We start from the raw sequence: 25,773 nt of genomic DNA, 5'->3' as shown, positions 1-25,773 counted from the left end.
AAACTAGAAATAAAATCGAGATCAACATTATCCTCTCCGCGAATACAAACAATACTCTGAAAGCGACTGTTTTGTTTTTAATTGCCAAAAAAAGCTTTAAATAAGGTTAAATATTAATGCTTTTCAGTAAAGAGAAACTTCTTAATACAAATCAATAAAAGCTTAATCGTTAAGGAATTTTCCTGAATCTTAAAATTCATTGTTAATAAAATTACATAAACACCTCCGCCTATGGAATTACACAGTCATCCTTAAAAAAGGAAGAATCGTAAACGAACACAGTTTTCTACGTCATGAAAAGTGACAGAAATAATCATAACCTCAATCCTTTTGAGAATCGACATTGCTTAGAACCAACAAATCCACGCATTCTTTAATAATTTACTTATTTTGAGATTGTTTTACAAGTAAAAAATGTCGAAGGGCTACGGCGATGACTTCGAGCAGGTAAATATGTTCTTAAAATTAAGATATTTGTACATATACTTACTTATTATATTTCAAAAATCTTACCTACATGTTTGGCAGGCACTAATCCCATATTTGTAATGTATTTTAACTTTCTTTTTACATTTAACAAAAAATTTTTTCATTTTTGAACACAAATAAGACAAAATATTGTTTCATATCTATAATAAAAACTTTGACATTGATATATTTACAGAAATAAACAAAAATTCTGAAGGTTCCTTAGAAGTAAAATAGTTTTTATATTATTTGCAGTATTGAATGTTTGAACCTACCAATAACAAATTGCCAACTAAGATTTAGATACAGACATAACTAACTAAAACATTTGACTACTTTTGTAGGGTTATGACTATGGATATGATGATTATGGATCTCATACGGGAGATCCAAACTTGGACGAACACAACAGACAACACTTTAAAATGCCGGATAGTGTGAAAAACTTCTTGGTTTATTTTCGTAACAATGTAAATGAGGGATTAATTTTTGAGTTGCAAGCATTGTATGAACACACATGGCCTAAGCTTACAGAAGACTACTTTGAAAAGAGGCCATGGCCCGAAGAGAACGAAGTAGCTGCTATTGTGGACAATGATCCTGTAAGTATTTTATGTTTATTTGCATGTTAAATTAATAGTATTTAAATATTATTGTGGGTGAAACTTTTACTCCTATTTTCCAATTTTGATATATATTGTGAAAATATATGTTTATATCATAAAAATTACTTTAAGCTAGTATAGCCTGTTAATTTGATTTTTTTGACTCTTTTTCCCACAAATAGCCATCTAATGCACTTATGCCCTCAAAGAGGTTACACTGTATTCCCTTATTGGTAATTTTATGCCACTATGGTTAGTAAGTTTTTTAGAGATACTGGGAATTAGAAAAATTCTGCACTGTCTAGAAATACAAACAGCATAGGCTAAAAATTAAGAAACAAATAGGGAGACAGTACAACAAGCAGGAATACTTAAATCCCATCTCAACTATAAAAGTATGAATATGAGTGACCCTCTTAAAAGTTTACAATCTTGTGTTTTGTTTGTTGCAAACAAGAGGTAGACTTATATGGACAAAATTCTCAACAATTTTATAGTTTTATTTATTTATTTCAACAGTAGAACCATTTACAATAAAATACAGCAAATAGTAAAAAGTAAAGATCATGTACAATAAACATCAAAACAATAACAAAGAAACAATTAAACACTAAAAAATTGTATATTAAAACAGTATATCAAATCACAACAAAAGTTAAAAAACATCACATATTTAGACTCTTAAGTTGCCTTTTGAAAACATTAATGTTTGGACAGAATGGATACAATAGGAGGTCATTGCAAGAGCTAAGCATTTTCGACAAGGGAAAATGACGAGCATAATCAGTCCTATGAAAAGGAATATAAAACAGTATAGTGTGTTGAGTTCTATGTATTGTGTTTAAGTACACATTGGCTAATAACAGGGGACAATTAATAACATTGTTTAGAATTTTAAACAAAAATAACATATCAGCTCTCAACCTGCGGTTCTTCAGTGTAGCAATGTTAAATTGAGACATTATTACAGAATAATCTATGAAATGAATTTCAGTATTTCTTATATTAATATTTGCTTTTAAAGCTAAAGATCTTAGAAACTTCTGCTGAACGCTCTCCAATCCATCAATGTAGACTTGATGGAATAGGGACCAAACAGTAGAGCAGTATTCAAGTCCTGAGCGTACCAGAGAGCAATACAATAATTTGAATACAATAGGTAAGAGATCATGACTGTTACGATAAATAAAACCAAGATTATGAAATCCTGTTTCCTTAATTTTAAGAAAATGGCTTCTAAATGTCAATGAACAATCCAGTAATATACCCAAAACTCTAATCTTAGTAACTACATAAATCCAAGAGTACATCATATCTATCAAGGACATATCTATTAGCTATTAGATTTATTTATACGACCAAATGAAATACACGAACATTTAATTTAGTTTGATTTAAGCTTAAACCATTTTGTTTTGACCATAAACATATATTATTTACATCGTCTTGCAAGAGGTCTCTATCTGATTTATCATGTATACAATGAAATAACTTAAAAGATCATTAGCAAATAGCAGAAAGTGTGAGTTTTGGATAGCCTTACCAATATTGTTAATGAACAAGTTAAAAAACAAGAGACCACAATGAGACCCTTGTGGGACACCACAACAACAATGTAATCCTTTTGAAATATAATTGTTAATACAAACTTGCTGTGTATGTCCCATCAGAAAACTTTTAAATCCAATTAACAATGGGGTCACCAAAGCCAGATGCATGAAGTTTGTGGACTAAAAGGTTATGAGTAACCTGGTTAAAAGCCTTTGAGGAATCAGTGTAAATGCTGCCGACCTGAATTTTATTCTCAAATGCACCCAACAAGTGTTGTTGGTAATTGACAAGGTTTGTTACTGTTGACTTCACCTTATAAAATCCATGTTGTTCATCAATAATTGTTTCTGTAAGCCCAGGTGAGATTTATCGATACCAATTTATCAAGAAGTTTCGGGATTGCTGATTGAATAGTTATACCTCTATAATTGTTAACACACTCACAATTGCCAGATTTATAGATAGGTGTAAGAAAACTATTTTTCCAATATTGTGGAAATACAGATGATGACAATGATACATTGAAAATTGTAGTAAAGGTTTTCAAAGGGAAAAATATAGTTCTTAATAAGTGCTGCAGGTATACCATCAGGACCTGAAGAATATGTAGTTTTTAAACTCATATTCCCCTCGAAAATATCAGTCAGACTAAATTTCAGAATCTGGAAATCCACACTATAATCCAATTCAAAATTAGGTAAATTATACTCACTATCATTATATGTATCTGAAAAATAATTGGCAAATAGATTGACTATTTCATCATCATTTTGAGCTATTACATCCCTACCTTTATTAGACAGTACATTAGGGTAAGCACTAGACCCATGTGTAGCACTAACATGCCCAAAAAAAGGGTGGGGATTAATTGAAAGATTTGCTTGAATATTCTCTAAATGGTTCTTATAACATACTGCTTGTAATGATTTACATCTTGTTTAAAGTTTTATGTAAAGTTTGAATCCAATTTTGCTATTAAAACAAGAGTTGTAATAAAAATATCAAATAATAAATAAAATAATATTTATTGTGTATAACCAAAATATAAAAAAGGAATATTTAAAGACGAGAAGTAAAACTAACCTTATTGTAGTATCCACCATAAGATGTTATATTTTTAAAGTAGAGACTAAAAAACTATTTATTACACCAAATTTACTTCATTTTTGTTTTTTTTTTCACATTTATTTAACACAGATAAAATCAAAACAAAGCTTTTTCTGTTAGATAGATGTTGTTTTACTATTATACACATCAGGACTTCAACATATCCACTATATATAGGCTCTATACCAATGCTCGATAGATTTCTTATTTGGCCCTTGTAAACCCAAAGCTATCAAAGTTACTTTCAACCTTTTCATAGTAGTAGTAAGTTCTGCTGTAGCGGCCTTACTATGCTGGATGTTCACCTGCAGGACTCTTAATTGGAGCGATCAAGATATCTGATAGTTTTGAAAGATACCTTTCCAAGTATTAAAATGAGCAGCCTTCAATGCTTTGTAAGAAAACTGGTCAGCTATGTAGACTAGGGTGTCTTCTTTCTTGAGTTCTTGATTTTGTATCTTTAGATGTGTCATAATAATTGCTTTATCAGTCTTCTTCTCGGGGCTAACAAAGCAATATATATATTTTAAATGTAAAAATACACATCGTGATTTAAAATAAAGATTGTTAGGGCAGACTTTTATTTAAAAGTTGACGGTTCTCAGTGTTTTTTTATACTTTTTTCAAATAAGGACACAAAACAATTTTATTCGATAAGTGGTTACTTGTAGATAATTTAATAATTATATTCTTATTTTGTTTTTACTTCATAATTTCATTTATCATAAAAAATATTAGAAAAATAGTAAATACATGGATGTTAGTATTTGTCATAAAATCAATTTTAAATCAAATTTGTATCAACTCAATGTTAAAAATTTGATATCTTTTGATCAGAATGTCTTAACGACAAAAATTAAAATGCATTTTTTAAAGGTGAAAAATGCAGCTTTCTTATGAAATTTATCACTTCCTTTGACTTCAAAATTGAATATTCAAAACTTATAACATGAAATTTTGATTTAAAGTTTTGACAAAAAACATGAATCATTTGAAATATGCCCATAAAACGCTAAATTTAAATATTCACTTCACAAGCCATTGCACATTACTGGAAATGCTTCCATGTAGACAATACTAGGTGGAATTTGTAGCTGAAGTAGTGTCGTTTCCTTCAGTCTAGTTAAATACAAAGGTTGTATAGGATTTTTCCTAAAGCTATAATGCAATAACAAATCGTCGTCATCTTTTTCTTGCAGTAAAAATTGAAACATTTCGTAATCCATATTTTTTATGTATGTAATATCCAACCTCAACTGTTTTATACCGCCACATAACTGAAGTAGCTGCTGCTAACTTCGGAATCAATACGACAGCAACTGCTGTCCTATTGATAAAATGTGGACCTATAGAAGAATTATGAGGGTTTCCTGGGTAGATAAAGTTACGAACAATGAAGTACTGAGTAGAATAGGTAAAGAGAAGGAAGTTGAACTTACAATTAAAGAAAGAAAGCTACAGTATCTCGGACATGTGATGCGGGGCGAGAAGTATGGCATCCTGCGATTCATAATGCAAGGAAAGATAGATGGCAGAAGAAGCATCGGAAGAAGACGAATTTCATGGCTCAAGAACCTGAGAGAATGGTTTGGATGCAGCTCAAAACAACTATTTAGAGCTACTGCCTCAAAAATTAAAATAGCTATGATGATTGCCAACCTCTGTAGTGGAGATGGCACCTGAAGAAGAACTGCTGACCAACTGCAACTGCAGTCCAACGACAACTGCCGTCTGCAGTTGCTGTCTGCCATCTGTAGTGATTGTCAGAATTGTACCTTGAGGTATAAAGATTCATGGTAAATCGATTTTTGCCGTTTTTCTTCCCCTGCGAGGGGGGATTTTCTTTGGGGTTCCAAAAAAGTGACATTTTCAGCAAAATTCAGCTTGTTCGCATGATTTTAATAGGTTCAGAGCCATTTTTATCTCTGATAACTTTCGTATTAGTTATTTATTGAATAAAAATAATTTTGTTATATTATTACAGAAGACTTAAGTTATTTCTACTTATTAAAATTAAGTTATAAATAAGTTAATAAGTATTCCCGAAATTTTAAGGAAACTAAAAATATCTCGGAAAGTAATTAGTTTACATAGGAAATGCTTTATAAAAATTATTATGTGTAACGTCGTATGTGTGACGTATTCCATTTTTTAATTTCGCATAAAGTAAAAACTGATTGACCACAATAAAGCAAAAATGTGAATAAAATAATTTAATTAATAGTGATTATTTAATCTAAAGTTTTAAATTATTAACGAAGAATAATTTCTACTATGATTTGAACAGCAGCAGAACAATAACCCAAACTGTCACTAAATAGTTATAAAAATCTGATGGATTAGAGTTCAAGACACGATGTTCTCATCCAGGCGCTCAGGGTTTGAATCCAACATGAAGGTTTTACTTTTTTAAAAATTAAAATTTGAAACATTTATTTCAGTCTTTATTAGAAGTGTTTATAGTAAAACATGAAAATTTTATTGAAAAAACAATGTCGTACTTTCGAAAATAAAGTAAAAATTCTTCAAACATAAAAGAACGTTCTAAATAAATGTACTTACAAATAATGTTTAAATAGGTAGAAATTCTATAAAAATATTCTAAATAAACATATTTTATTCTAATGAAATGTATTTACAAAAAATGTTCGAATAAGCCTCCATTAGCAGCACCCAATCTATTATAAAAGTTTCGTCTAACATTAGTTAATGTTTCTGGACTAATACCTTTCATTGAATCATACCTTTTCTCTTAATTGTTGGAGAGAATTAGGCCTATCGTCTTCAATTCCATATAGTTTGAACTTGATATATCCCCAGACTAAAATGGAGATGGGCAGGACACATAGCCAGAATGACAGATGGGCGATGGACAAAGAGGTTATTGGAATGGAGGCCAAGGGAAGACAAGAGAAGCGTCGGTCGACCACCTACAAGATGGACTGACGATTTAAGAAGACTCAATAAAAACTGGATAAGAGCGGCGCAAGATAGACGGGGTTGGAAACATGAGGAAGAGGCCTATGTTCAGCAGTGGACTTTTGAGGCTGGATGATGATGATATCCCCACATAAAAAAATCACAAGGTGCAAGATCAGGTGATCTTGCAGGCCAAAAAATATCTCCGTGACCACTAATCAATCGATTAGGAAAAGTCACACTGAGATATTCACTGAGGATGCGAGAATTATGTGCAGGACAACCATCGTGTTGAAACCATATGGAATCGAAAGGTATTGGTAAATTACGAAGGGCTGGGACAATTTGATTTTGCAGAAGTTCCAAGTATTTCCGCCCAGTCAACATACCGTCTATAAAAAATGGACCAATGACATGATTCCCTATTATGCCTCCCCAAATATTTACTTTTCGAGGACGCTGGGTACGAGCGACATAAATCTGACGAGGATTTCCTCGACACCAATACCGAGCATTCATTGAATTGTGACGGCCATGCAATGAAAACGTACATTCATTGGTGATCAAAACGTTCTCTAAAAAATATTCATCTTGATGTGACATTTCCATTGCAGTTTGACAACATTCTAAACGTCTATATTAATCCCCAGGGAATTGTTCGTTGGATTTATGAAGTTTATAGGGACGGTATCCATGTCTTTTCAAAATTTTACCTACTCTAAATCTTGAAATTCCATATTGTTCTCCGAGACGAGATGTTGATTGGGTAGGATTTTGCTCAATACTTGCACAAATCAAAGTGTCCCTTTTCCAAATCTGGGTTTACCTCCCTTCGTCTACGAACTCCTCTTGGAGCGAACACGGATCCATAAGTAAAAAAAAATTACGTATAATAGACTGAATTGTTGATCGTGATGGAGCCGGCCTATTTGGAAACATATTTACAAATTGTTCTCTAATCATGTTGTCTGATAATCCATTCACATGCCAGACAACAATTTGCACTTTTTCCTCGACCGTTAAAACCATTTTTACGAATTGTTTTTTCAATAAAAAGTTTCTGTTTACCGTGCAAAAACACTTCTCGATATGTTATTATTTGATGGCTGAAGGCTTGATGATTTGGTTAGCTGTAAAGCAGGCAGCTGTTCGCGCACATCCATTCCAATGTTATCAATTGTTTTGAAAAGCATTACCTGTACAGAGGAATTGATATTAACGCTGAGAGTTTAGTGATGGATTTGACATTAAACAGTCTTCAACGGATTATTTTGCATTCACAACTGAAGACTGCAAAACTGGAATTGAATTATTTTGTATTTCTATTTTATAACATTGGAATAAGAATAAATTGTACATAATGAGTTTTTCGAAAACTTGTTACCTAATAATAAAACAAAAATTTTATCCTTAATGTGAATTGAACCCCAATCTTCTTGTCAATAGACCACGTCTCTAACTATTACGCCAATTCCACATACAACAATTGTTTTCGGACAGAACATACCTACCTTTAGTTTAGTCAAATATTTCAGTTATTATTATTATAGAGTTATTTTTATTATTAAATAAACTTAAAGATTTATAATTTAAAATCTCTACTAATTAATGTTTTTTTACTATAATATATCTAAATTTATTCAATCATTTATTCTAATATCAGAAATTATTAAAATAAAATATTTTCGAGGTCATCCGTATAATTGTGACTGAAGTCAAATAGTCTAAGAACTAGCTTTATCTCGTACTATCTCACAACTTAATCTGTCTTCTATCCTTTCCGCTATTTTGCCGGGTGGTAAGACACTCATCACTGTATACAGAGTGTTTATTTCATAGCGATATTAAAAAAATGGTTATAACTCATTAAGTACCCGATATAGTAGTATGAAATTTCATATTGTAAGAACAGATAAGCCCTGAGAGGAATCAAAATATGAGAAAATATACAGGGTGTTCTTTTTAGAAATTTGTATGTTTGCCATGTAGTTTTTAATCACCCTGTAGAATTAGGCATATTATCCAAGCCTGAAGAATATCATTGACTATATCTTTTCTAAATAACTTTTTTGCATATTCCGTTCCATAATGGAATTATTGATCAATGTCGCACAAGCAAGAAATAATACAATCGTTTTATAAATATTTTATAAGTCAATGGACACACAGATTCTGTTTTATGGATGTGAAATATCTATATAATATATATATATATATATATATATATATATATATATATATATACATATATTATATATAATGGAAATCGAATAATAGTCTAGGCGGGATCTGTTTTGGATTGGACATTTTCCATAGTAAGCTATTTTTTTGCTGGAATCACTTCAGGATGTGCCCAATATCGATAATCATGATATGCGCCAGTCGCAAACCCTGTGCTAAATTTTTTATTTAACAAAATCTGAAAAAAATTTAAAATTTCTCATTTTTTGGTCCTATTTTCGTTTATAATTCGGAAAATATTAATCCTAGAGAAAAAATTATAACAAGTTAAAAGTTTCGTTATTAAATGTTACACAATATTTTGTTAGCTAGAAATTGAAAATTTAATGTTTATTGTTGAAAAAATAGCAATAATTGGAAAAAAAGTACAAAAAAATGAAGTTAATCCTTTAAATGTTTTCGACTTTCTAAACTTAACATACAAGCTCCATATTGCGCCTAGAAAAACCTTTTAATATGTTTAAAACGTGTGCTAAATTTTGTTAAGATCGGTCGGATAGGTTTTGCATAATAATTTTGCAACCCAGCCTACTGAAAAAAAATCGCAAATTTTCAAATTTATAGTAGGCCCTAAATAAGGCCCTCAGATAGTTGCAAATTTTTTTACACATAAAAGAAGGCGCAAACTTTCAAACGCTTTTTGTAAAATTTAAATTGGTTCACTAGGAGAGCCTAGAAATTTTTTTAAAGTTTTAAGCATTCTTTAGGCTTATAAACAAATTGAATAACTTTACGAGCTTTAAACATATCAATTTCAAAATTTATACACTTAAAGAATATTAAAAGACGCTTCTTTAAAAAAAAAGATACATTCGGCTTACTGGTTGCCGAGATATTAAAGGTCAAAGTTGGCATACATTTGCCGTGTAACCATAAGTGATAGAGGGCTCGTTTTTGTCAAGTACTTTTTAAATGAAAAGTTTTACGTAATGCGCTTTATGGCAACATCCATAAAAAAGCCAAATAAAAAACCGTTTTCGCGTAAAATGTTGCTCAGAATGCATGAGAGGTGGTGGTGGGGGACATTCACTCGAAATGTGAATCGGCGAGTTCAAAATCATAGCGCGAGCTAAAAATTGCATTACCTCGGCTTCTTGTTAACCAATTTTGCTCTTTTTTTTTGAGTCGATGTCTCGGACGACAAGGATTTCAAATATCATATTTTCAAATACCATTTTTAATTGCAAAATTGGGAAATTTGGTATAAACAATTGTATGTTAAACAAGTAATTGCATTTTTTCTTTGTGCATTTTTTTTGAGCTTGCAATTTATACATTGAAGTAAATTGTTACTTTTAGTAAACAAATATGTATTTATAAATTGTTAATAAAAAATTTAAATTGTTAAAACAAAGACGAACGAAAAAAAAAATTTTTTTTTCATAAATAAACTTTATTTTGACTCAATCTTCAATATTTTTTTTTTAAGTCTTTTTCTTTTTTTGGAAGGACAACAATCTTCAGGGCTGACCTTGACCTTCAATATCTCGGCAACCAGTAAGCCGAATGTATCGTTTTTTTTTTAAAGAAGTGTCTTTTAATGTTCTTTAAGTGTATAAATTTTGAAATTGATATGTTTAAAGCTCGTAAAGTTATTCAATTTGTTTATAAGCCTAAAAAATGTTTAAAACTTTAAAAAATTTTCTATGCTCTCCTACTGAACCGATTTGAATTTTACAAAAAGCGTTTCAAAGTTTGAGCCTTCTTTTATATGTAAAAAAATTTGCAACTATCTGAGGGCCTTATTTAGGGCCTACTATAAATTTGAAAATTTGCGATTTTTTTCCAGTAGGCTGGATTGCAAAATTATTATGCAAAACCTATCCGACCGATCTTAACAAAATTTAGCACACGTTTTAAACATATTAAAAATTAACTTCATTTTTTTGTACTTTTTTTCCAATTATTGCTATTTTTCCAACAATAAACATTAAATTTTCAATTTCTAGCTAACGAAATATTGTGGAAAATTGAATAACGAAACTTTTATCTTCTTATAATTTTTTCTCTAGGATTAATATTTTCCGAATTATAAACGAAAATAAGAGCAAAAAAATGAGAAATTTTCAATTGTTTTCAGATTTTGTTAAATAAAAAACTTAGCACAGGGTTTGCGGCTGGCGGATATCGAGATTATCGATATAGGGCACATCCTGAAGGGATTCCAGCAAAAAAATAGCTTCCTATGGAAAATGTCCATTATGGTCTGAATTTCTACAGATCCCGCCTAGTCTATAAACAAACAATTACAAATAGGTAATTTAAGAAGGATCAAATTTTATGTCGAAACAGGCAGCAAATGCCTAATCCCTGGATTGAAGAAGAAGATGACGAAAAACTAATCGGCACATTTTGCACTGCAGATGGCCACAACGTAGCAAGATCTAAATCTAGTTATTTTCGCTTTTTTTTTCTTCGACTTTTTGGTATGTTTTCGCACAATCCAAAAAATTCTTCCCCATTTCAGTTCTTTCACGGTAAAATATTGTAAATTCTCAAAATTCGAAAAAACCGCACCGATTGGCATGAAATTTGAAATGGGCAAAGGAAACATGTCAAAGAAAAAGTTATATAGAGCCCTTTTACCCTAGGGGTGAGTGCCATCCCTTCTCGGGGGTGCAAATATTTAACCTTTAAATAACTCGAAATCGGTAGAGAAATCCAAAATTCTACACAGACTTTTCTCGGTAAGTTAATATTTTCCAAGTTATTCACGCTTGAAATTGTCGATTTTGTACCTAAAAATTTTACAGTGTTTTTAAAAGTATCTAATAAGATCTTAGATCTAAAATAAGTTAAGCCATAAGTGATTCGGATGGAAAATATCCGAGTTATTAACAAAATAAAAAACGGGTGTGGCAGTCCAGTGGGACTGCCGGTGGAAGTTACACTTCTATACACGCATTCGCCGTTACAAATTTATTTGGGAGTCAATCTGCTTAATCATTACATATGTAATTCTATAGGTAAGACATAGCAGAAAGAGAAACAGAATTAATAACAACTTACTAACAATGAAGGATTGAATCAATATTTTGATGAAAATGTATATTTTGATTTTCATATATATATGAAAGGAGTTGAATGCAAAAATTTTTTTACACATACTCTGCAGTAAAATTCATTGTTTATTTTGTTATTAATATAATAATACAATACAAATTAAACTGCAATATTCATAAGTATTTAAAAGGAACAATAATATAATAATATTAATAAAAAAGTCCTCCTCGACTGGGAATCGAACCCCGGTCTCCCGCGTGACAGGCGGGGATACTGACTACTATACTACCGAGGACATGACACAAAAATATTTCAAAATTGACAGTTCTGGATCATACAGTGATTTATTGAGATTATTATTTTGAAATGCAAAAGACTAATATAATTATGAACATTTAATAAATAATACAAAACATATCACATAAATAATAATATTAATAAATATTTTATTATATGTATAATATTACATGTATATATATATATATATATCTTTATATAATATATATAATATTAAATTATATATACAAAAGGAACATTTTTATTTTCGAGAGAGGAAGAGAGAGAAAATATATCTTCTGTCTCTCTCTTACTCATTATCTTACAGATGTAATGATTTCACAGATTCACTCCCATACAAATTTCCAACGTGGAGCGCGCGTATAGAAGTATAACTTCAAAAACATGAATATTTTATTAAAAAAAGTAAGAAACAAGAAATTAAGTTATTGGCTTTTCCATAAAAATGAAAATTAATCTTATTCCACGTAAAAAAAGTGTCCTACTAAAATTTTAACCAGTTAAACCATTTTAAAATGCCTACATTTGCAAAAAACTTCAATTTAGTAATGAATTAATTTTTTAAATTTAATAAAATTTTTCCAATTAATTTTTTTTGCTAGTTATTTTTGAAAAACCACCCAAAAACAAGCATTTTTAGGTAGGAAATCAACAATTTCAAGCGTGAAACACTTGGAAAATATTAACTTACCGAGAGAAGTCCGTATACATTTTTTTGCTATAAATTGCATTCTCTATCGATTTCGGAGGATTTAAAGATTAAATATTTCCACCCCAGGGAAGAGGCGGCACACACCCTTGGAGTTAAAGCGCACATAGTCACTGTAGAACTTTTTTTTAATATATTTACTATGCGCATTTCAAATAGCATGTCAATTGAAGCGGTTCTTTAAAATCCTGAGCAAAAACCGTGAAAGAATGGTCTACATCCTTGTATTTTCTTTGTATGACAACGTAGTTATCGGAAAATCCCCTTAATTAGAGATAACTTTAAATAAAAATCTTTTTAAAACTTAAAGACTTATTTAATCGTAATAATTTTTATATTATCCGTACCTTCTGATCCCATATCTGAGACATCCTTGATTTTCTCTTTCACTTTGCTCTGTTTGCTGGCAAATTCGCCTTTTAATTTTTGTTCCAACTCTTCTTTTTTGCATTTCAATTGATTCCTGTACTCTTCCATGATGCTACGGTAAGTTTTCTGACAGCTATCAGCACGAACTGAAATAAGGAGAAAGGATTTTCTGAATTCTATGAATTTATTATTCTTTTATCGACCGATACGATACTTAACCCAATTTTTACTTGGTAAAATCAATTAATTGATTAATGTTAAAGGAGTTTGGGTTTAATTTAATTGAATAACTAAACAGTGGGATTGTTTCTTAATGGTAATAATTATCGAGCGGTTCTGTTCTGTTTGTGTTGACGACAAAAGTTACTGAAACTGTAAAAAATATAATTAAAAATTCACGACAAAGGAAATAAATTTAATAAAAACCATGACTATTAAAAGTTTTAAAGGGCTACGAAGAAAGTAATCACGCGAACGAAGAAAATGCAATTTTCAGTAGCTATTTTCACGATTTTCTGTGGCAGTCGTTGATACAGGTATCTAATAACTGCTTTTGATATATTTCTTGATAAAAATATGTAATAAACAAAATATGCAAGACTAATCGTCATTTTTTACTTATAAACAATATATAAACAATGTAATATCGCTATTTGATATTAAATACTAGATGTGAAGATCGGTAAATTATATGGAAAAGTGACAATTTTACCGAGAAAATTCTTTAAGATGAGAGTTTGTAAAGTTATTTGTGTTAATTTGTAACTTAATTGTTGCAAAAATAGCTTAAAAAGTCGATTTTTTGAATATTAGAGGAGAAGGTACAAATGTGGGCTACCATTTTGTTTATTGCTGATATCTTGACTATTTTTTGGTCGAAAAAGTTCAAATTACATAATTGGCATGTAGAATTGTTTTGCTCTTTTGTGCTAGTCCGTTTTTCTGCCTAGTAAGATATTTTTTCTGTAATGTCATAAAAACACTCACGGTGTGTCATTTAAGTAAGAAACGGAAATGTGATATAAATATGGACTACTAGTAAAAATATTTTTATTTTTATTTTATAATTTTTTATGTACAATATTCACACACATATTCGTCTCTTTCTACACCAGAACAATCTATATGTGTCCACAAGTTGCACATAAGGCACTGAATCAATTTTTCACGTCGATAATCCTCACAAAATTTTCCGTCACAGAAAATACAATTTACATCCGTATTTTCCGGATCCGTTACACCAGGAATCTCTTCCAAATCCATATCTTCATCAACCGCTTGAAATTCCTGCTCACTATCGTTGTCAGAAGAACTTTGGATTTCCTTTTTATGCCGCCTCTCTGATTTGTTTTTAATTTTTTTCTTACTCACCTCCCTTGTGGACTCAGCTGTAATGTGTCGTTTTACTGCTTGTATATTTAATATCTTTTTGCTGTTTTGCTGGTCTAATGCTTCCTTGTAAGGTGAAGAAGTTATTACCTTTGATTTCGATGATTTTCAACCAAGATTTGTAGATTTTTTCCTGATCGACAGCACTGGCGATATTTCAAATGGACAAATTTCTGCAAACCAGAAGGACCTGGTTCACTGATGTTGCTGGCTTCTGGTTTTTTTGCTAGGATATCAGATTCAATAGCTTGCGGACTTACAAACTTCTGCAAACCAGAAGGATCTGGTTCACTGATGTTGCTGGCTTCTGGTGTTTTTGGTAGGATAGCAGGTTCAATAGCTTGCGGTTCTACATGGCTGTGGTTTTTACACTCAATTTCTGCTGCAATAAAATCTGCATCTGAGAACACAGTCTTATTCAATGGATAAATTCCAGTGGCGTGGAACCCATTTACAACAATTTCTCTAGTTTGGCTTTTCAGGTATGCTTGTATGTTGCTTTTTAAAGACATGAAATATTTATTTTACACGTTGAGAACGCCTATGAATAGCTGTTCTGATGAGCTTTATTAAAGCGAAATACGTATAAACAGATACATAGACGCTTTGTACGTGAAATGAAATCTTGACTGTCTTTTTCATAATATAATATATGTTTGCCCTTTAACTCTAGAGTTTCTGATAACATTACGCTGATATTCATCCGATTTACTAATTCCCTTACGCCTTTTAGTAGCAGGCTCTCCATCCTTAGCGTTTTTGGCACTGGTGGTTGGTGGATGCTTGTTCATAATAATATTAAAATATGAACGTTTTTCTTCCAATATACAGACAACTTTTCGCTAAGCAGCAATAAGAACAAACAATAGAAACACTATCAATTTTATAGGTTATGGTAAACGTCGATATGCAAAATGACAACTGACAATTTAGTGCAGAAACAACCTTAGTCTGGGACTAAAGTGGCTTGAGAAATATATGAATATTTTAGATCGGTATAAAATCAACTATGCTTCTTCTTCTTGTGCCACTCCTATCGGAAATTGGAAATCATCAAGGCTATCCTGACCTTGTTTACAGCTGACCTAAAAAGTTCATTAGTGGTATAGCCAAACCACTCTCTCAAATTACGCAACCATGACAGTCTTCTACGGCCTTAATTCCGTTTTCCTTCTATTTTTCCTTGCATTATATTTTGAAGTAATGCGTATTTATGTAATCTCATCAGGTGACCCAAATATTCGAGTTTTCACACATTGCAAAAAAAGGAAAAATAGGAGGAAAACATCAAACTTCAATGGCTAAATGTTTCCAATCTACTTCAAAAAAATTAGATGAGCAAGAAACTTTTAATGAAGACTTGTGTCGCGCATTAGCGTCTGCAAACATACCGCTTTCAAAATTAGCAAATGTAAATTTTAGTTCGTTTCTAAAAAAATATTGCAAACTTAATGTTCCAAGTGATCGGTCTCTAAGAAGAAATAATGTGAACGGGCTATACTCGTCGGTGTTAACTAATATTAAGGAAGAAATTGCAGATAATTATTTTTACATATCTGTAGACGAAACCACTGATTCCTCAGGAAAGTATATTGCTCATTTATTGATTGGTGTTCTTAAAGAAGATACCTTACCAAAATCTCATCTTATTTCATGCCAGCAACTTGAGAAAACAAATGCTTTAACAATTTCGCGTTTTATACAAGAAACATTAGCAACTTTTTTTCTTCCGACAACTATTCCTTCTAATAAATTACTGCTTATTTTATCGGATGCTGCTCCTTATATGGTGAAAGCAGGACAAAATTTAAAAATATTTTTCCCAGATTTAATACATGTTACTTGTGTAGCGCATGGATTAAACAGAGTTGCAGAGGAAATACGAAAAAAGTTTCCTCTTGTAAATACCATGATATCCAGTGTCAAAAAAGTATTTCTTAAATCTCCTATAAGAATTCAACTTTATAAAGAAATGCTACCTAACATTCCTCTTCCACCACAACCTATTTTAACGCGATGGGGAACATGGTTAGAAGCAGCTAATTTTTATGCAGATCATTTTGTTAAAATAAAGAACATAATTGATACGTTAACAGATGAAAGTTCCCAATCTCTTTTGGATTCTAAACAAACTTTTCAGAGTAACTTGCTTCAACAAGAACTTTCATTTATAAAATCAAATTTTAGTTTTGTTCAAAAAACAATTACTCAGTTAGAATCACCAAAACTGTCATTGTTCGAAAGTACAGCATTAATAAAAGAATTTGCGTCATGTTGTCGGAACGTTAGAGGTAATATTGGAAAAGATATTTTAAAAAAATTTGAAGCTACTATGGAAAAAAATAAAGGTTACCATATTCTTTCTGAAGTAGTCAGTGTTCTAGCTGGAAATATTTCGGAAACAATTAATTTAGAACCAAATGTTTTGGTTAGTTTGAAAAATGCTCCCGTTACATCAGTTGATGTTGAACGAAGTTTTTCCATATATAAATATATGTACTCAGACAGAAGCCACAAGTTTTTGTTAGAAAATTTTGAACACCACTTGGTCATTTATTGTTACCATAATTCTAAATAAGTTTATTCATACTTAAAAATGATGTAGTTACTTAAAATAAATGTAAATCTTAATGAATAGTAGGAAATATTTAGTTATGTACACTTTTTTTTTTAAATAAAATTGTTACTATTTTACGATTTTTTTATTTATTTGTATGCATATTTTGTAAAATATTTGCATATTTTCGGGTAAACACGTGCATATTTATGCGCATATTTTCTACATTTTTATTTGCATATTTGCCGAAGTCTACTTATAACTATGCTTACGGGACAACTACAAACTGTATGTAACTCACAGAAATCCATGTTGGTGTTATAAACTCAAAATCACCAAAATGTGACTTGTTTCTGAAATAAGCGATTCATTTATAAATTTATCAGTGTTTTATACTAATATACCAGATATATACTAATCTTTTAATTTTTTTTTGTCTTTTGCAGGTATTTATGATTTTATATAAAGAACTATACTTCCGCCACATTTATGCCCGCATCCAAGGAGGTCCGTCTTTGGAGCAGCGATTCAATTCCTTCTTCAACTATTGTGACTTGTTTAATTACATTCTTAGCGCCGAAGAACCCGTCCCACTCGAACTACCCGATCTCTGGTTGTGGGAACTCATCGACGAATTCGTCTACCAGTTCCAGTCCTTTGCTCAATACAGAGCTCGTTTACAAAACAAGAAGCCTTTGGAATTGGAAACATTGAACTCTAATAATAAAGTGTGGAATGTGTTGTGCGTTCTTAACGTTTTGCACTCTTTGGTAGATAAGAGTAACATTAAGCAGCAGCTGGAAGTGTACGCTAGCGGTGGTGATCCGGAGTCTGTTTCTGGCGAATTCGGCAGCCATTCTTTATACAAAATGCTAGGATATTTCTCGTTGGTGGGACTTCTAAGACTTCACTCCTTATTAGGAGATTACTATCAAGCTATTAAAGTATTGGAAAATATTGAAGTACACAAGAAGTCGCAATATGCCCACATTCCCGCCTGCCAAATATCAACTTCGTACTATGTAGGTTTTGCTTACATGATGATGCGAAGGTATTCCGACGCTATAAGAACGTTTTCATCAATTTTATTGTACATACAGCGTACTAAACAACTATTTGCCTCCAAAACGTATCAACATGATCAGATTAACAAACAAACCGATCAGATGTATCACTTGTTAGCGATTTGCTTGGTTTTACATCCCCAATGTGTCGATGAGTCAATCCAGCAAGTCTTGAGAGAGAAAAGCTACCACGAAAAGATGTACAAAATGCAGTACGGCGACTTAGCAGAATTCGAGAACAGCTTCGTATACGCTTGTCCTAAATTTTTGTCCCCTTACCCACCTCCGATCGATTCCGTCTCAGGGGACTACTCAAAAGAGGCTATTCAGCACCAAACTGCCGTCTTTATGGATGAAGTGGCTCAACAGAAAATGTTGCCGACCATCAGAAGCTACTTGAAACTGTACACTACTTTGCCGCTGAGCAAATTGGCCACCTTTATGGCTCAGAATAGCAGAAATAACGAAGGAAGAGACTTGGATAAAGAAATCGAATCTTTGGTCATACATTTATTATGCTTTAAGCATAAGATGAAGAATGTTGTTTGGTCCAAAGGTGCCTCCGGTTTAGAAGGAAAGTTCCAGAGTGGATCAGAGGTAAGTTAATATTATATCGTTAACCACGGTGCAACTCTGAGTATTATTCACCAAAACCAGAGCTGTATGTGAGTTTTTTAATACAGTACTTTAAGTTTTGGATTAGATATTGTACACTACATAAAAGCGCGAAAATCGCCAATATTGTCTCGTACGAGGTAATTGTAGTCCCAGATCTCCTCCGACACTACGACAGAAAATCATTGAAAATCATTTAGTAGCACGTAACAATGGATGGGATGCACATTTCCGTCATTCGAATTCGATGTTTGTTTTCATTACGTATGCCCGGTTCATTTCTTAGAGTACATAAACTCGTTAAAAAAACACTGACCTTTATAAAGCTGTGCATTTGGATCGGTTTTTAATAATGTGAACAATTTTTTGTGGTTGAATTAAAAATAAAAGCGCGTTTCTTTAAAAAGATAAAATAAAAAATATACTCTTATTGAAAATAAAAAATAATTCCTAATTAAAGAAGAAATAATTATTTATGCCCTACAGAAATGATTCAAATATTCGACCTTCTACGGCTAAACAGTATCCCAATCTGTCATAAAATTTGTCACTTATCTGGGTTCATAAACTTTTAATATTGCCCCACCTATTGATTAAATTCTTTTTTTTTTTAGCTTGACTTCTACATAGATAATGACATGATCCATATTGCTGACACTAAGGTAGCGCACAGATATGGAGATTTCTTCATTAGGAAGATTATTAAGTTTGAAGACCTCAACAGGAAACTTCACCAACTGAAATTATAATTGTATTTTCTAAATTACAAGAATAACCTTTTGTAATACAGTCTATAAACATTTTTTGTTGTTTTTTTTTAGTTTTATGTTACATATTGTAAACGATACGTAACAATCTTAGTCACAAAAAATTTACCAACGATTCGTAGAGACTGGATCTCACGAAAGACGACCAGGATCAGGCAGGCCCGAGAAGAATCACGACGGCCAGAGAAGACCGTTCTTTACAACGCACTTCTTTGCAAAACCGGTTCTTTACGGCTAGATCAATCCAAAACCGTTTTCAAAATACTCACGGGTGGACTTTAAATACTTTTACCGTGAGAAGAATGTTGAGGGAATTTGGTCTAAGGGCTCGCTTTCCAGCAACAGGACTTAGTTAACAGCAGCACATCGACAACGCCGACTACAGTTTGCTAGAGTCCACGAGCATTGGACGATAGAAAATTGGAAAAATGTTTTGTTTAGTCATGAGTCTAGGATGGTTCAGATGTTCACATCAAAACATACAGAAGACGTGAGGAACGATATGCTGCTTGTGTTCGACGAGTATGTGTTGCTTTTGGAGGAGGTTCGGTAATGTTTTGAGCAGGCATTTCATTCGAGGGCCATACTGATCTCGTATTTATTGATAGAGGAGCGTTGAATGCACACCGATACATTACCGAAATTCTAGACGAGCATGTAATGTCTTTTGCTGGGTTTGCCAGCGAAAACTTAATTTTTATGCAAGACAACGCGCGGCCACACGTACCCAAGAGTGGGAAGTTTTTCCTCAAAACGACATCCAGAATTTGATCTTTGATACTTGAGGAGTGTAATTCACAATAGAGGTGGTAATACACAGTATTAATAATCACGACTTAATTGTAATTTTATAAAGAAAACAGAAAAAATGTACAATGTTAATTTTTTTTTATTTTGGAAGAAGTTATTTTTTGACATTTGTTATTTAAAAAATGATTGCATACTGCTTTAGAACATATTCTTAAACATTACACAAACATCTAATGACAATCACTTTGTGGTATGATTCGTAAAAATTAAAAAATGGTAAACATTTTAGGTGGCCTCTTTTTCGTAACGCACAGTGTAGATTGGCCAGATTTGAGGTGGCATGCTCACCATATTAAGCTAAGAATACATAAACAGGTGTATAACCTTATTTTAATTTTAATTAAAAAAATTTGAACACGATTTCCGGAGTGGAGGTCGTAACGTCAAAAACAAATAAAAAATTTAATTTTCATTACAACCAGTTGTGGCTTATCTCATATAAACATACTATTTAACTTACTACAAGAAAACAATTTCAGAACCAGAAGGTTGTAATGTTAGTTGCCTAAATATATAAGTGAAAATTATAAACAGGAGAAAGAGAAGAAGAAACTCATCACAGTATATACAATAAATAGTAGTGTATGTGAAATAGGACAGGTGGGGAGAATGAATTGCATGGGTCCAGGCGTTTATAATCACGACGGCGCTACTAGTCACGTTAGGTGATGGCTTAGACAAGGAAAGAGGACATTGATGTAAGTGCTGTTGCCGTGGTGTCACTAGTTTATATATTTACCCAAATAATACTATACAATGTTTTCCAAAAAACGAAAATTGTAGCAAATTCTACTAAAATCACAACTTAAATTTAAATAGTAATTACTTTAAATTTACCATAACTTATTTATAAATAATTTTGAGTATCCACGTAAAAAAATGTGTTAGTTTCAACATAGTAATCACTCATTTGCCGTCAAATGAAATTAGTTTCAGCCCGTCCGCATTTGGCGTTAGAAACTCTCTCCCAACTTTTTCTATAGGACTTACCTTGTTACCTTACTACAGGACTGGACTATGTACTCTTCTGACTCTGACTGTCATATAGGTTATATTTTGTTTAAAAATATTTTTAAAATTATCTCGCATGGTGTTATTTATTTAAAATGTTTAGAACTCCTATACTAAGATGTATCAAACAGCTACACTTACTAGAAAACACGATCAAAACAACTGTCGTACATACTTCCAGCTTTCAACTACAAACAACTTCCCTTTATAAACATGGAGAAAAACCAGAATTAACAGAAAATAAGCCTTCTAACAGTGAACATAACTTTTTAGTAAAATTAAAATCAGATCCTGATACATTCGGAACGCAACAACAAGAAGATATTTTAGTGGAAGATGATGCCAAAGAAGAGAAGTATTTTACAGAAAAACCTCTAAGATCTCAAAAGCTAAGCACTAAACGGTATGCAGATATAATTAAGGATCTAATCAATAAGAGGAAGATTAAAGAGGCCATAGATGTTGTAGAGGTTCGAATGTTAAAGGAGGACAGAGTGAAACCTGAAAATTATATATACAACTTGCTTCTAGGTATCTTTTAAAACTTTTATTTCTCCATAACATTCAGTTTAGCCATCTCAAAGTTTGTAATATGCTGTAATTAATATTGTTTTACATATTTTAGGAGCCTGTGGACGAGTTGGTTATACAAAGAAAGCTTTTATGTTGTACAATGACATGAAAAAACGTGGATTAACAATCACAGCTGGTACTTATACGGCTCTATTTAATGCATGTGCAAACAGTCCATGGCCTCTAACAGACGGGCTGAAAAGAGCTACTAGGTTAAGAGAAATTATGATAGAGAAAGGCTACCAACCTAACGATACTAACTACAATGTTATGATTAAAGCTTTTGGAAGATGCGGAGATCTTCCTATGGCGTTTTCTTTGGTAGATGAAATGATTTCAAAAAGTAAGTTTATAGATCTATTTTCTATCGTTTGATCTTTCATATCAGAAAATTAACTGCATTTTAATTGGCTATTGGGATTTTTTAGTTTGAATTTTTATTACATTATTTAATATACCTAGTTTGTTTTATCAAAAATCAAAATTTGTAATAATTTTGGGTAACTAAAGATTGTTTTACTCAGATACCTATATGAAGGTGTATAAGATATAAAAGAGACTGGTTTTTCTAAAATTGTGCTAAAAAGGCTTGTAGATTGAAAAGTATTGATGTCTGTAACATCAGTGAAAGAGGAAATCACCTGGACTTATTTAGGTCCATCTTTTATCAAAAGAATCTGTGAGATTTGAGGAAATACATGTTTTTATTGAGTAAAAAATCATAATATAGCTTTTGACTAATATGGATGGGCATCTGTCCTATTTCTTTCTGTGATAACATACACAATATGTGCATAAAAGTCAAAAAAGAATCCAGGCTTTGTCTTGGCCTTATAAATGTTATACAGAAAATTAGATAGTTAAGAAAAATCCATATCTACAAACCAGAACATCTAAAAAAACATTAAGCAGTTTAAAATGGTAAAACCAAATTACAGAATTGTTTAATATGTTTTCACATATGATTTAACATTTTCAATATTTTTTCAATCAATTGATTGAGAGCAACTTTTCAATCAATTTTATCAAGAGTTTGTAATCTTTTCAATTGCACAATGATCTTTGATAAAACTTGGTCCAAATTGTTTGTTAATGGAGTGAGTAACATTACAAAAAAGTAAGATATGCCACTACTCATGGTAAAATGCTGTTATTAGTCTGACAAGTAATTGCAACAATTACTTTGATAGCCTGTATCATTTTCACATTTATTTTATACAAGATTTTGATTTATCGGCATTATTAATGATACAATATAATTACTTAAATAAAAAAATAAGGAACTCATTCTTCAGACTATAAAGCTGGACCTCATATTGCAGTGTAATTAGGCATAAACTTATGCAGTAGGATGAGAAATACCAGTATCTCTACCTTATACTCCAGGGTTATTCTGTGACTTCCATCTTTTTAGAATCCTCAAAAAAGCACTTAGGGGCCAAAATTTGTAGACCAATGGAAACAATCTCGTCTGAAAGAGTTTTTATGAGTTTAATTAAAAATAAACAAGAAAAATGTATTTCTAGAAAAGTTTGATGCTTTTGAGTATATATTTCTCTTTGTATTTGAATTGTCAAAATATCTTGCTATAAGTAGTTTTTCCTATTTTATATATAAATGGTAATATATGTTTTTTTACTGTAATATGAATATTTTCTATTACTTTCAGAAATTCGTCTTAGAGATGACACCATAAATTTCCTTTTACAATCTTGCATCAGTGACAAAGAAGTTGGATTCAGACACGCTTTGCTTGTTTGGAGAAAACTAGTTGATAAAAATATTAAACCCAGTATTTATACTTTTAATCTGTTGTTGCGGTGTGTTCGAGATTGCAATTTGGGAGATGTGGAAACAACAAAAGATGTCATTGATACTATTTGCAAGCATCGAAAAATGATTGAAGCGCCAAATATTAAACAGCTGGAAGAAGGTAAGAAATATTGTTCTATAGTTATAGTAATTTTATGAGTTAAGGATAAATATTAGATTTAGATATCCAAAAAGTGATATAATCAGGACAATATTTCCACAGACATTAATAAATATCTTATCATATTGAACCTGAAAGAGGAATATTGGCAATTCTGGCTTTGGTCATGAAAATCTCCAATTCCATTTAGCCTGTGTTAGCTTTCATATTTTAAAATTACTTTTGTTTATATTGTGTTTTAGGAAATACAAGAATACCACCACCACCACCTCAAGATGTACAAACAACAGAATCTACAAACTCCAATCAAAGTCAAACAGTTCAAGTTCAAAATTCACTAGTCGATGCTGTAAATTTCAGGCCGAACCTTCTAGCAAAAATTCCCCATTTAGGCAGTATAATCAGTCTCACTGAAGTGAAAGAACCTGAGCATCGTCTTCTGCTGTTAGGCGGATGTCGAGGGTTCTTAGAAGAAATGGAAAATCGTGGATGTTCACCAGATATTAAAACATTTACTCAATTATTAGACTGTATTCCAGATACTTTGGCTGCCGAGCAAGAACTTTTGATCGCAATGAGGAAGTTTAATGTTAAACCAGATCTAGATTTTTTCAATATGCTGATAAAGAAGAGAAATATGAGATCTGATAATAATGCGGCAAAGGTATGTCAGTAAATGTCATTGAAGTCGTAGACAAGACTAATAGAATTGTTTTTTTAGGACGTCTTGAAGTTAATAAAGAAAAATGGCTACAGACCCGACTTGATTACTTATGGAGTTTTGGCGATAGGTTGCAAAACTGAGGATGACTGTGTTCAACTCGTAAGCGAAATGAAGGAGGCGAGTTATACGTAAGTTCTTGTTATTTCACTGAGAAATATGAGTAGCAGATCGTCCCTAAGCCACTTGAGGGAATTGCTACGATGCTTTTCGAATGCTTTTGACGCTATCAAAGTTTTTTCTATTATCTTGAGGCTTTTTCAAAGGATTCTCAAGGTACAAAAGCTTCTCAAAACTTTTTTCGACGCTTTTATAACATATCTTTCGTTTTTTCCAAACCTTCCGACACTTTTTTCATGATTTTATAGCTTTTTCGACGTTTTTGAAACGTAAAAAGATTTTTATTGCCATATCCATGCTAAACACATACATCCAAAGTGAATTTATAACAGTTCTGTTTGAGGTTTTAATCCACATTTATTGTTTCAGCTTAAACACCGAAATCCTGGGAGCTATGTTAAGCCAAGCTTGCTATCAAATGAACATTGCATATGTGATGTACATTATGGACTTATGTTCGACAGAAAACGTTCCGCCCAATAAGAAATTTATAGAGAAATTGTCAGAATTTAAAGCAAATCTTTATAAACCGAACATAGAAAAGGTATCGTAATATTTTTGTGCAGAAAAACGAGTTCTATGTGCAGTTATACGTTTTTTTTAAATTTTACCTTTCTGACCTATATATTTTTATTAATTTTTTTCTGTTTCAGACGACATCTTTTATAAAAAATAAAGCACTGTTTAAAATCCGATACAAACGATTTATAAACGAAGTCAGAGTCGACGATTCTGAGAATGTACATCCATGGCAACAGTTCAGAGAAACCAATGAGAACGACCACAAGTACACGCCAAAAGACACAGCTAGATTTAAGCCGAGACGGCAATCTTTGTTTAAGGTTAAAACATCAACTAAAGTTAGGCATAAAAAATAGTTTCTGGCATGTTAATTTTGTAAAATAAATTTTTATAGCAAGTGTGTACATCATTGCTTCCTTAGT

The 25,773-nt window shown here is 31.7% G+C and overlaps 3 protein-coding genes across 4 annotated transcripts in view; 2 read left to right on the top strand and 1 right to left on the bottom strand.

Annotated features, from left to right (window-relative positions):
- iPLA2-VIA (calcium-independent phospholipase A2 VIA) overlaps nucleotides 1-669 on the bottom strand; it is a 30,790-nt gene extending 30,121 nt beyond the window's left edge. The window contains exon 1 of one of the 2 annotated variants that reach the window (XM_072534109.1): nucleotides 514-669. In XM_072534109.1, the coding sequence (XP_072390210.1) occupies nucleotides 514-541 (28 nt within the window). In that variant the 5' untranslated portion in view covers nucleotides 542-669. The remainder of the gene's footprint in view (nucleotides 1-513) is intronic. The other variant, XM_072534107.1, reaches the window with a different exon arrangement.
- Nucleotides 289-19,696, top strand: eIF3l (eukaryotic translation initiation factor 3 subunit l). Its single transcript, XM_072534110.1, has 4 exons — nucleotides 289-447; nucleotides 813-1,070; nucleotides 17,662-18,876; nucleotides 19,509-19,696. Exons 1-4 carry the CDS (start codon nucleotides 415-417, stop codon nucleotides 19,641-19,643), a joined length of 1,641 nt encoding a protein of 546 aa, XP_072390211.1. The 5' UTR covers nucleotides 289-414; the 3' UTR covers nucleotides 19,644-19,696.
- Nucleotides 19,697-21,470: 1,774 nt separating this feature from the next.
- Nucleotides 21,471-25,748, top strand: LOC140443055 (pentatricopeptide repeat-containing protein 1, mitochondrial). Its single transcript, XM_072534106.1, has 7 exons — nucleotides 21,471-22,013; nucleotides 22,108-22,398; nucleotides 23,725-23,988; nucleotides 24,231-24,652; nucleotides 24,710-24,840; nucleotides 25,199-25,373; nucleotides 25,483-25,748. Exons 1-7 carry the CDS (start codon nucleotides 21,578-21,580, stop codon nucleotides 25,705-25,707), a joined length of 1,944 nt encoding a protein of 647 aa, XP_072390207.1. The 5' UTR covers nucleotides 21,471-21,577; the 3' UTR covers nucleotides 25,708-25,748.
- The last annotated feature ends 25 nt before the right edge of the window (nucleotides 25,749-25,773 follow it).

This window comes from Diabrotica undecimpunctata, chromosome 6 (genome assembly GCF_040954645.1).
Source record: "Diabrotica undecimpunctata isolate CICGRU chromosome 6, icDiaUnde3, whole genome shotgun sequence".
NCBI lineage: Eukaryota > Metazoa > Arthropoda > Insecta > Coleoptera > Chrysomelidae > Diabrotica > Diabrotica undecimpunctata.
The sequence above is the reverse complement of the archived record's forward strand: the minus strand, read 5'-3'. Positions and strand labels throughout refer to the sequence as shown.

Excerpts from the sequence above, each read along its gene's own strand:
- eIF3l (XM_072534110.1), top strand. The coding sequence starts at position 415 with ATGTCGAAGGGCTACGGCGATGACTTCGAGCAG. Across the intron at positions 448-812 it reads ACGGCGATGACTTCGAGCAG|GGTTATGACTATGGATATGA; the intron begins GTAAATATGTTC and ends CTACTTTTGTAG. Across the intron at positions 18,877-19,508 it reads AGTTCCAGAGTGGATCAGAG|CTTGACTTCTACATAGATAA; the intron begins GTAAGTTAATAT and ends TTTTTTTTTTAG.
- LOC140443055 (XM_072534106.1), top strand. The coding sequence starts at position 21,578 with ATGTTTAGAACTCCTATACTAAGATGTATCAAACAGCTACACTTACTA. Across the intron at positions 22,014-22,107 it reads TATATACAACTTGCTTCTAG|GAGCCTGTGGACGAGTTGGT; the intron begins GTATCTTTTAAA and ends TACATATTTTAG. Across the intron at positions 24,653-24,709 it reads CTGATAATAATGCGGCAAAG|GACGTCTTGAAGTTAATAAA; the intron begins GTATGTCAGTAA and ends TTGTTTTTTTAG.